The following is a 13,270-nucleotide window of genomic DNA, read 5'->3' on the forward strand; positions in this document are numbered from 1 at the left end:
ACTAAACATCTGAAAGGAGCAAAACCACCTCAAAGTGAGACAAGATATCTGGACAACAGAAAGTTGAAGTCCCTGCCACATGAGCTATCCACTTTATTTGGGATTCATTAGGATTTCCACAGACAGAGCTATTAGAAACAACGTGCTCTTCTTCAATTTGTACATATAAAACCCTTTGTTTCATGAAATGTCCTTTAAAACACAAATAGATCCCAAGCCAGGCCAGGAAAAAGTCTGCACATACCTGGACACCTCACCTCCAATCTGAAAGCTCCAGTCACCCAGCACTGAAGGGGGCTCAGGGAGGTCCTAGGAGTCCTCCTGAGCAGGGGATCAGTAAACGACCCACACTCTACTACTAATGAGAGGTGAATTCTGTAACCTGTAAGTCTAGAGATATTATAAATTTATAAGTATTAATTTAATTTTAAAATGTAACACAGGGTACCCAGAACGTTTTCTGTTTGACTTTGACAGTCTAAGATCTAACATATGTTGTATCCAAAAACAGACAACTGTTTTTGTTTTCACCTGGAAACTGGCAGGCAGGGCAAACAACACGCACTACATGAAAGTGGTAGCTCTCGCCTCTCATTTTAATCTTCCTAAAGAACTCTGAACATGTTAATACAATGATTCCACATTTTAAGTTTTCCTTTAAATACTTTCTGTACTTTTTTCTTGAGCCAAATCTGCCCAACAGATTGGAATACAAGGGCACATTCATATTTTTATGTAACTATTAAATTTCTATTATCTAAACTACATGCATCCAAAGCATGAACACCAAACGACGTTCTGGCAACACTTTAAAACTAAGCTGCAAAGTCTGGCTTTTATGTGCAGTATAAAACCCACTTAGAGCACTAAACCACCATTTCTTAAAAAGACAAACCTTTAAATAATTTATAGCACTAGTAAATCTAGAGTTCCTGGTAGATTTTAAAACAGTATTTAAAATATCACTTTAGATTAAAACCAGCAGCAAGAAGTCTACTTCCTCATGTCATAACAAGCCAAGTTAAAATGCAATACTAGCAGGCCATCTAGTGACGAATTTAGGGTCTAGGAAAATAAAATATCCTGATTTGTTAGTGTCTTCTATTTTCCTAAATAAATACATACCAAACAAAGAAAATGAAGATGCTGTGCGAAAACGATGAGAAATGCAGTCTTTATATGAATGACCACTTTATCTATCCCGATTATATTACACAGTCACAGTGAAAGAGAAAGCAACCCAGAAAATGACAGAGAATTCTTAACTTTATGTAAAGTACCCATGGTAACCAAAGGACCCATCATCCTATATTATCCATTGTACAGCATACTAAAAACATTTTTCTTGGACAATGAAATAAATACTGTATCTTACTGAAGACCATTAAACTCTTCCAGTTACAATTCACTTCCGAAGAGTCTCTCCAAAGGAATACAGAGCAACAGATAAAAGCAAAGTCTACCTACCACTATTATTTCCATGAAGGCAGTGCTTTTCAAATACCTTCATTCTCTGGGAAGTCCCAGACTATAGTACTTTCTTCTCTCTAATAAAAAGTGGTATACAATGGGAAATATATACAGTGTTTGGTCTTTGTCCTCAGTTCTTGGCACAGAGCTCCTCAAACCCTTGAAATCCCCTAAGTGATCAATGTGTCTCTGGAGTGCTGAGGAGAGGACTCTTGGCTGAAGGGCTCCTAGACAGCTTCATGATGGGGGCTGGGACCAGAAAGTCCAAGTCACCATCATAGGGTTGAAACTTTCAGCCTTACTCTTCTCCCCTGACCTCTGGGGAGCAGAAAGGCATTAGAGAGATTGAGTTCAATCACCAATGGCCTATGATTTAATCAAACGTGCAACTTAAAGCCTACATAAAAACCTCTAAATGATGGGGTTCAGAGAGCTTCCTGGCTGGTGAGCACACGGAGGTACTGGGTGGGGGGTGGGGTTGAAGATCATGGAGAAAGCACGGAAGCTCTGCCACCCCTTCCCTGCACATCTCTTCCATCTGGCAGTTACTGAGTCTATAAGAAACTGGGAGTAGCAAATAAAGCATTTTACTGAGTTCTGTGAGTTGTCCTAGCCAATGATCAAACCTGGTGTGGGGACAAGGTAGGGAGGTAGGAAACCTTGGATTCATAATCAGCCAGGCAAGAAAGTGGGTAGCCTGGGCACCCCATTTGGGCTGGGATCTAAAACAGGGCAGTGTATAGGAGTGAGCCCTTAACCTGTGAGGGCTGAGCTAACTCCAGATAGCTAGGGTCAAAATTAAATTGAATCACTGGATACCAGATGATATCAGAGATTAAACAAACTGGTTATTGTGAGGAAAAAAGTCTTCAAAAGTCTTACAAAACTAAGCTTGAAAAGGGGATAAAATGTACTTAGCTTATTTTAGAAATAAAGTTGTCATTATATACAGTATAACCCTTTACCACTTAGATTTACGTTTTAGGACTTACATAAATCATAATTCACTAGGCAAAATGTGCCTCTTTCCAAGGAAAATTAGATAACCCACGAACACCTTTCTTATCGCACTTACACAGAACAAGCATTTCACACTAGCTGGGCACAGGTATGAGCAGTTTATTTCTTTAATGAACATTCTTTCCAACCCAGATAGTGTTCTTTGATCTGTTCAAGTGCTTTAAAAGTACTCAAGAAATAATCTTTCTAAGGTCAACAAAATGCCCATGCCGCTTCCATTTCTTAATCCCAACTACAGGTAGGGAACAACTGATCAAGGAATGTGAAAGAGAGTCAGAGAAAAGATTCTATTTCAGAAATAAACTAGAAATGGAAAGAATCTGGATACTAGTAAAGGCAGTGTAGTAGAAACATGAGTGTGTAGGCTATAGAATCAATCAGAACTGTGTGCAAACCTCACTCTCTCTAACTGAACTATCTGGGAGAAATAACTTCACCTCTGGAATCTGTTTCCTCATCAGCAAAATGAAGATAATTGTAAATACTTAATCAGTTTCAATGTAAATCGGATGCAATAATGCCACTGCAGTACCTAACACAGGGCCTAACACATAGTAAGAGTTCAACTGATAAGTTACTGTTGATGGTCTCCATCTCTGCCTGTGACGGTTAATACCATGTGTCAACTTGATTGGATGGAAAGAATACAAGCTACTGATCCTGGTGCGTCTGTGAGGGCACTGCCAAAGGAGATTAACATTTGAGTCAGTGGGCTAGGAAACGTAGACCCATTCTTAACCTGGGTGGGCACCATCTAATCAGCTACAAGCACGACTAGAATATAAACCGGCAGGAAAATGTGAAAAAAGAGACTGGTCCAGCCTCCCAGCCTACACCTTTCTCCCATGCTGGATGCTTCCCGCCCTCAAACATCAGACTCCAAGTTCTTCAGTTTTGGAACTCAGACTGGCTCTCCTTGCTCCTCAGCCAGCAGATGGCCTACTGTGGGACCTCGTGATCATGCAAATTAATACTTAATAAACTCATATATATATGTGTGTGTATATATATGTGTGTGTATATATATGTGTGTGTGTATATGTGTGTATATATGTGTATATATGTGTGTGTATATATATTCCATTAGTTCTGTCCCTCTAGAGAACCCTAATATACTGCCCATGGCATTCTCTTTCAGCACACGTTTATATATTCTTTTACATAATGCTGGTTAATATAGGACCCCTAACCTTCACCTCCCTACTCCAAACACATACTCTAAAGCTACATAGATTTAGTTATTATTCCTCGCTTTAAAGCAACATGGTACGTGATATATTCATCCCCTTCACCTCCCCATCTATATTTAGATTGTACTATGTGTCCTCCCATAGCCCACCTTTGGAAAATCTAGCAAATGTCTTTGCGATAACAATGAAGTTGAATGAACTGAATTTGCTACCCCTGGATAGAGGGAGTTCGATATGAAAAGTACACATTATAGTAAGTCACTTTGCAATGAAGTAGTGGGCAAATGCACAACTGGCATCTCTAAGGATAAACTTTGAGCTGAATGTCAGGTAGTCACTGGTTTCTCCATGTGCCCTGATGCCCACTGGGATTCAACCTAGTGAGAAAAACAACCAAAAGAAAATAAATGCCAGATATAGTTGTGTTTATATGTGTATTTCTTCCTTCAATTGCATTTTAAAATTCTACATCATAGTATAAAAGAAGAGAAATAAATGAATCTATATATGGTCATTCTAGTCTATACACTATAAACAAAATAACAGTGGTGAAGACCAAACATTAAGGTCCATGAGGCCGGAATGTTTATTGCTTAATTCACTGCCACATCTCCAGTGTTCACAAAAGTGCCTACCACATATAGCACCATCGATTAAATTAACTAAAAAGATCAACTAAGTACAACAGAGAAATACGCATGCTTTCATTGGGAAGTGAAGTCATTTATTCAGAAAAGCATGTAACAAATACTGAAAAGGAGGGTGATACCAAAAGAAAGTTATCAAATTAAGTAGGCATTTGCATTTCTTTTGTCACCACCCACGTTTAAGATAAAAATTAACAGTTTTTCAAAAGAAAATTTCTCTCCCCTAAATGAACACAATCAGAATCCCTTACTGGATGTAGATTTAATTACATCTCACTTAAGTGTAAGGAGAACACTCCTGAAAGTAAAAGCCAGAGGTGTAAGAAAATGACTGAAATTCTAGATGCAGAATCCAACATGTCCATGAACAAGTTTCTTCATTTCTCTGAACTATTTCAAATGTTTACTGTATGAATAAAATTAAACAACATATGAAAAGAGCTTAACACAAAGACCATTTGGAAAACTACCACAGTAATTCAGGTGAGAGACAGTTGGAAGCTAAATTAGGAAAAAAGGCCATTTCTCCAACTGAAATAAACAGAACAAGTTATTTTAAAAGACAACATACTACATATATATGTCCCTTATAATAAGGACTCAGCAAATGTTAATTTCTTATCTAGCCTTCTTTTTCAATGAAACTGTCCAATCATCAGATTGTCAGGCAGGCATAATATAGATTAGTATCCATATGAAAAGAAGAACAATTAGCATAATCATTAATTAGGTACAAATAAATTAGGAGAAAGGCATTAACTAAGACCACAGAGATAAGACAAGCAATAGCACCAAACTATGAAGAACTGTGAACACAAATCATCTCTCCTCTTTATTTTATCTTATTTTCAGTGATGTATTTTATTTTATTTTATTTTTTTATTTCAGACAGGGTCTCACTCTGTCATCCAGGCTGGAGGGCAGTGGCACAATCATAGCTCTCTGCAGCCTCAAACTCCTGGGCTCAAGAGATCCTCTGGCCTCAGCCTCCTGAGTGGCTGGGATACGCCACCACACCTGACTACTTTTTAAAAAACTTTTTCAGAGACAGAGACAGGCTCTCACTATGTTGCCCAGGCTGGTCTTGAACTCCTGGCCTGAAGCAATCTTCTTGCTTCAGTTTCCCAAAGTGCTGGGATTACAAGTGTGAACCACCACACCTGGCATACAAATCGTCTCAATTCCATAAACAATGGGAAAATCAGTAAGTGTTTTACAGCAAAAAAGGGAAATGCCTAGACTACACTTTCGAAAGATGATTTTGTGAATATCATAGGATGGACAAAAGGGCACACAGAACTGGAGGTGTGGTAACCAGTTAGGGGAATATGGGATAGTATGATCCTAAAATCACACAGTGTCAATTTACCTTCAGTTTTTAAACCATCAGAGAAAAAAAGCAAGATGCAAAGTCCTGTGCATCACAAATACCACAGGAATCTGTATTTTCATTATACAGAATTATAGTTAAAAACCAACTGAACCCTGAATACAATGTGGAATCCTGGATCGAATCCTGGAACAGGAAGAACGTTAGTGAAAAAATAAGTGAAAAGCTGCAAAATTTTCTCAAAACCAAGTTATGGGTTTTTTTTTTTGTTTTTTTTTTCCAAGAAAAACTTAAAATTATCCTCCTCCCTGAAGAAAAAAAGGAGCTTATACACAGGGAAAGTGTCAAACCCAAAGGATAATATTCTAAATAGGGCCCCAAAGAAGTGATTACGAATTTAAAGAGAGAAAGACGGGAAGAAGGTGGGAGAAACCTGTGGCATCCAACACAAATCAAGCTTAATAATCCCGTAAACATGTCTGAACTATCTGGAATTTATAGTCAAAGATTAATAAGCCCCATAAAATTATATAAAATGCTATCTATTAAATATGTGCATTTTTCTGAGATTTTATAAAACACTTACGAATCACTAACTAGATATTTAAAAAATCAAAACAAATAATAAAACTGTACAGCCATCCCTCAGTATCTGAGGGGAATTGGTTCCAGGACCCCTTGAGGACACCAAAATCCATAGATGCTCAAGTGATATAAAATGGCACAGCATTCACATACAATCTACACACATCTTCCCATACACTTTACATCATCTCTGGATTACTTATAATACCTAATACAATGTAAATGTTATATAAGTAGTTGTTACATTGTATTCTTTTTAAAATTTGTATTCTTTTTCATTGTTGTATTAATTTTCCTGAATATTCTCAATCCATGGTTGTTTGAATCCACAAATGTGGAACCCACAGACACAGAACCCCAGATACAGAGGGTCAACTTTGTAACAATGATATGGCAAATTTCAAATTAAAAAAAGATAGGTTCGGTGTACAAAAAAACTCAAACAAAACTACAATCAAAATGAAAAGGCAAAATACTAGAACTATAGTTTCAATAAAAATGAGATGGATTTAATATCTATGTCTAGAACTAGAATTTTATACAAATTTCTAAGAAAACGATATACAACAGCAACAGAGTAAAACTGAAGAGAAAGGATAAACAATGCATTGAAAACAAAACAGAGATTTCAAAAGAGAGCATCACCTAACAAATGAAAAGGCCAGCCAATCTACAATCATAAACTTTCTTGAGCCCATTGCAGAACTGAGGTGAAAAAAAGCAGTGAGATGAACGCTTCCAAGTGACAAGTCCCACCAAGAAAAGACCAGGCACATGAACTGCTTACCTGTAGCAGAACATGGGAGGAAGAGGTGGCTACAATAAAGGCAGGTAAGAAGAAAAGAGCTAAAATGTCTTTAAAACTTTTAAAGGCTGAGTGTGGACTAGCGTGACAGGCTTAGTACAATGGGGGACTGGGGGTACCAGACACAAGGGGTCCTGAACTCACGCACAAGCACGCCTATGGCAGGTGCTCAGAACATAAATCAGGAGGAGGTCTAGAGACTAAAAAGAGTCTTCTTCAGTGGGGCACAGGCAAAAAACTATGCTCACTCACTAGACCCTTCTTTCATAACCACAAAAGCCTTAAGCTAACGAAAAAGGAAAGGAAACCCTCAAACCTTCCCAGGGTCCTCTGTTTCTGGGGGAGGGGTGGAAGCAAATATGGTCTGCCAAAAAGAAGGAGATGAAGGAAATCCTTTTGGGCCCAAGATCCTGCATTCGTACAAACCAGGTAGCTAGTACAAAACAGATACAAAACATGCCAATGCATGTGAGAAAAACAAAACTCCCCTCCAAGCCTCCCAGGGTGAAAGCAGAGATTAACTGTTACGCAGGGAGAGGAAGAAGCACTGAGAAAAACCCACCTCAAGACTCAGGAGCACAGGTCATGCCTTAGACTGAAGTTGGGCAAGGAAACTGAGAATCATCACCACTTCCTAGTCATGAGCCTAGCACCAAGTGATAAGCCACAGCAGTATGCTGCTGAGAGACGAACAGGAAGAAGACTCCTGTGGTACAGGTATACAGGGAACACTGACGATGAAGGAGGAACACTAAGAAAAACCCAAGAGCAGGCCAGGCCTCATGCTAAGTACAAGGTAGAAGAGCCCACCACTGCAGAAATTTGAAGCCTGTGATGCAGTAAGAATAACTTCATAAGAAACAAGGACAGCCAAGTCCAGCTGAGGGCTAAATCAAACTACTACAATAACAGTATGACAGAAAATGAAACATGCCCATGACATAAACACTACCTCAATCTCTACTGTACAACTAGACACAATGTCCAGCATTCACAAAAAATTACAAGATACACCAAAAAGCAAGAAAAACTACCCACTGTCAAGAGATATGACAAACAAATCTCAACAAAATGAGATTCAGAAATAACACACATGTTCAAACCATAAGGCAGGATTTTTTTTTTTTTCTTCTTTGAGACAGAGTCTCACTCTGTCACCCAGGCTGGAGTGCAGTGGTGTAATCTCAGCTCACTGCAACCTCCACCTCCCAAGTTCAAGCAATCCTCAATCTAGGGCTTTTTAGCTGGGATTAAGTTAAAGGATCTAATGAAAAAGTGGACAGCATGCATGGAGAGATGGAGAATTTCAACAGAAAAATGAATACTGTCAAAAAAAAAAAGTCAAATAATGAGAATTGTTTTTTAATGATTATCAGAATTTAAAAATTCCTTCTATGAGCATATGAATAGATTGGATACAGTTAAGGAATCAGCAAACTTAAAAATCAGTTATTAGAAATTACCGAAGCTAAAATGTTAACAGAAAAGGGATGAAAGAAACACAGCATCTAAAAACTGTGGGACAATATATTATTTAACATATGGGTAACTAGAGTACCAGAAGAAGAGTGAAAAAAGCAAAGGAAATACTTAACATGTTAATGGCCAAGAGTTTTCAAAAACTAATGAAAAAAATATGTATCTACCCAAGCAGGTTGGGGAATTCTAAACAGGAAGAAAAAAGACCTAAATCAACTACGAGACCTAGACACATGATATTAAACCCACTAAAATCCAAGGAGTAACAGAAAATCTTAAATTCAGACACGAAAAAAAAATCACACAGAGGAACAAAGAAAAGAATTACATTATACATCTCATCAGAAATGAAGCAAACAAAAAAAATGGAACATCTTTAAAGCACTAAAAGAAAAAAAAATCTGTCAATGCAGAATTCTATGCCCAGTAAAAGTATTTTCTAAAAATGAACAAACAGATGAGAAAGACTGATAAAAAGCCTTTCCAAATTCATTCCCCTGTGCCTCCCAGTATGCCATGGACATAACTGAAATCATGATTTCTAACACACTTCCTAGGAGTTAAACACTCTTATATCTGTTTCTATCACTTATAATGTAAATTGCTCAAGGATGGAGACACTGCTGATAAATCTTTGCATTACTAGCGCCTAGGACTGTAAAATCTACAGTAGTGGGCTTTTAATCAATATGTGGTTGATGATGGATGATGAAAGAATGGATGCTGGGACAGCTTTGGAGAGATGAGAAGGAAGCTAAAAGTAGAACAATAGGATTAGAACAAGAGTGCAGAAGTCATTTAAAAAGAAACCTAGAAGGCAGAGATGACAAAGCATAAAACCTCCTGGGATGTCTCAGTGACCTGCAAATAATGATACCTCAACAGTAAATACAGAGAAAAACGTCAGAGCGTATCGATTTACATTATGTATATTTATTCGGCTACAATGTTTGGATAAAATAAATAAAATAGGAAGGAAAGTCCCACATTATCTACTTGGTAGATATAATATGGAAAAAATCAAAGGCTAAATGTTTATAATATATTCAGACAAAGAAATTTCTTTAAAGTTGTATGTCGAATATATCCAGTTAAGACAGATTAGATGAAAGAGGTTTATAAGATACACTAGATGAAAGAGGTTTATTACAGGGTTTTGTAGACTAAGAGTGGGTTCGAACTCCAAAACCCGCAGTTAGGACAGAATGAGGAAAGATGATGCCTCATTTTCTGTGTACCTCTAGGTCAGGACTGAACAGCAAAGGGTGGATGCATGACAAGGTGACAGGGTAATCACTGACCCAAGACCGCTACCCACACAGAGGCCAGATCCTCTCCAACTACAGTGAACTATGTGACCCTCCAATGAAAAGGGGAAAGGGGACTGAGGGTAGTATGGACAAAGCACAAGGGAAAGAAAACTTCTAAAAACCCAGACTAAAGTCTGAAGGAACCCTGCACTTGTTAGTGGGCCTCAGTACCCTGGAGAACATCAAGCCTCTTCATGCCTCCATATGTCCAGGCACCCAAAGGTCCTTATGTCCTAGAAACTTACATCCTCCACAGGTCCCTCTCTAGAATCCACCCATAAGGAGATCAGCATGTTATCACAAGGAAAATGTGGGCGCTCTAAATGTCTAAGAAAACTTAACTACTCTGTATACCTCAAATTGAAAAATATAACACTATCAAGTTACAGGACTGAATAATCATGGCTGGATTTTCTGTTAGGTATTTTTCTGTGGTAAAATTACTGGTAAAGTACAAGACTGTTTGACTCCTAAGCCTCCTGAGGTTTATACTGATGGGGATATTTCATACACTGCACATTCATGGTGTTCCCCACAACACCTCACACTGACATACAGACACAGAACACTGTTGGCATTTCAAAGCATTTAAAATATAAACGTTACTCAATATTAACACCACCGTTTTTTTTGGAGAGGGAAGATTATGAGAAAGATACAATTTTTCTCTGATGAGCCCTTCTTTCATCTTCTCTTACCCGTTCCTGTAGAAGTTCCACAACTTGCTGGACACAGTCATTTACATCACAGGAGTCTGTTTTCAGCACCAACTCAGGGGCTTCTGGCTTTTCATATTCAGAATCGATCCCAGTGAAACCTGTGAAAGGTACCAGATAACAGAGTAGGGTGGAAAATAAAATTAAAATTGCTTTGTTTTCTCAGCACAGACCTCTGCTACATTGAAGTTAGTATCTGCGCTGTCCTCCAAGTCACAGGATTATAGTAATGAAGTGTCTTTCTTGGGAGATTTCTAATTAAACTTTTTTTTTTTCCTGTACTGAGGGCCATTTTAAACTGCAAAACTACCCAAAATAGCATAAAAATGTAAAAAATGTGGCACCAAACAGGCTGTACGAAGAAAAACTGTTTATGGTTTGAGAACTAAACCCAGAAGGCAAAGTGCTGTCTTGTCGATTTTCGCTGGGAACTGTGTCAGGTGTGTTGGACGTGCTGCACTGACCGTGAAAGTGCCAGGAGTATTGATGTGGAGATTACAAATACATTTTGTCAAGTAGGCAAATTCATAAATATCGAATTCACAAATAGTAAGAATCAATTCTACTACTTTTGTCACCTTTTTTCTTTCTTTTTTGTCTTAAGAAAATGCCCAAGTTGCCTGTGAAGATGTACGGAATTAATACCAGGTGATCCAAAGCATCTCAATTTCTCTACAGGACATGGACATAAAACCAAACCTGACAAGATTATTTTCTTCTCAATGCAAAAACAAACACTAAATCAATCTGTCCAGTATATTCATAAGAATTATCCGTGGACAAAGTGAAGCTCTGCAGGCTTCTTCTGCCATCAGATAACAAGTGTTAAGTCAAATCAACTACTATTTGCTTAAACTAAACATAAATAAGGATAGTAAATAGATCACAAAATAAATTACACAATCAAATATAATTTGAGTAATAACCACTATTTAGATTTTTCCTACGGTATATGTGTTACCATAAAACTGCTAAGAAAAGAGCAAATAGATGACAATTTCCCAGAGAGGGTTAGCGGAGTTAAAGATAGACTATTCCTATCTTATATCCCTGACCTTACCTCGCACGTAAGTCATTCAAGGCTTGTCTATCTTGGAAAGCTTAGGTCACTCTTACGTTAGAATGGTATGCATGAATTTAAAATCATTACCATTAAGAAATACCGCTAACAAAAGAGTTCAATAATATATACTACAAACCTATAGCCCACTTATTTCATTTTTTTCTATTTCCTATTTCTAAGCATCCTCTGCAGTCCTGAACTCAAGAAAAAATTTCTGCATTACCAGTATTCCCATTTAGCAGTGGGTCACAAGAAAATGGCTGGGGAAAAAAAAAAAAATCCGGTTAAGAACACTAATTGTTAAGCTCTGATTCTCAAATGTGACGATATACTGGAATTACCAGGTCCCACCCCATGAGATTCTTATTTCACTGGTCTGGAGTACAGCCTTGGCACTGGATTTTTAAAAGTTCCCAAGGAAATGTTTACATGCAGCAAGCACTGGGTTAGAAGAAGTGGCTTAACATTTTAGAAGCCCTGGAGTTCTCCTACTAGATAATTTATCCATAAGTAATTACAATGATAAATGTAAATTGTGAGGAAAAACATATTTAGGCAGGTAATAAAAACTATTTTAAGTAGTCATCATGAAAATAATTGAGATAACATAATGAATGATACAAGGATATACTGACTGTCCAATAAATGTCATGTAAAGGTCTGTAACAGCCAGAGGCCCCGTGAATATACACAATCTTGTCTGTCCTGGAATGTTTACCATTACAGCTTTGAAACAGAGTTGATAGGGAACTTGTTAAGCACCATTTACAAGTAAAAGCTTTAAAAAAAAAAAATAAGCAACTCTACAATCAGGAACTCCAGCACCATGGGAAACCTAAATACCAGTGTATGCATACAGACACACACACACACATTAACCTAAGGAACATTTTATCAACCTCTACTCAGGGGAATATAGTCAACAATTGAGAAAGTAAACAAGAAACTGGACTAACACAAACACACTCCCAGTTATAGAGTACAAACTGTAAGAGACTCAAGAGCATTGTGGACAAGGTCTTATTCATCTTTGAATACCTGGCACCAAATATATACCTTGCAAATAGAAAGCTGAGGACTGAACTCTCATTTTTTATCTTGCCCCAATTCCTGTCTAGGGGGCCTGGGAAGTCATGCCCTACAAACCATTAATTTTCATCAGATAGGTTTTATTTAACCCTATATATCATGACTTCTTTTCCAACCTGACTCTGGCATAACATTGCAAGACAAAAAGAAAATCAAAACGTTTTCCCCAAAACATGTTTCTTTGCCATATTTTGAAATGGCCCTGCAAAGCTGTTTTTTGTGGGGGGAAATCTGCATCTTTAAAGAATCTTTATTAACAAAACTGTATTTTTTTCTTCCAGACCCTCCCAAAAGAGATTAAGATCTGAACAGGAAACATTTGTCGTCTCTTGTCTCTAAGGGTAGCCACTGGAAGACTTCAAAAGAACTTTGGTCTTCACAATCTTTATCTTAACCTGAACATTCTCTTTCTATCAATCCCAGGTCTTTAGACAAACCCAACCAATTGTCAACCAGAAAACGTTTAAATTCACCTATATCCTAGAAGCCCCCCGACAACCTGGCTTTGAGTTGTCCCACCTTTCTGGACCAAACCAGTGTATTTCTTTTATGTATTTGATTGATGT

The 13,270-nt window shown here is 37.7% G+C and overlaps 1 protein-coding gene across 2 annotated transcripts in view; it reads right to left on the reverse strand.

Moving 5' to 3' along the window:
* Positions 1 to 13,270, reverse strand: part of PAPSS1 (3'-phosphoadenosine 5'-phosphosulfate synthase 1) — a 104,385-nt gene that overhangs the window by 54,389 nt on the left and 36,726 nt on the right. For both annotated transcript variants that reach the window (XM_007999471.3, XM_007999473.3), the window contains exon 5: positions 10,535 to 10,653. In XM_007999471.3, the coding sequence (XP_007997662.2) occupies positions 10,535 to 10,653 (119 nt within the window). The remainder of the gene's footprint in view (positions 1 to 10,534; positions 10,654 to 13,270) is intronic.

Source organism: Chlorocebus sabaeus, chromosome 7, assembly GCF_047675955.1.
Source record: "Chlorocebus sabaeus isolate Y175 chromosome 7, mChlSab1.0.hap1, whole genome shotgun sequence".
NCBI classification, from domain to species: domain Eukaryota; kingdom Metazoa; phylum Chordata; class Mammalia; order Primates; family Cercopithecidae; genus Chlorocebus; species Chlorocebus sabaeus.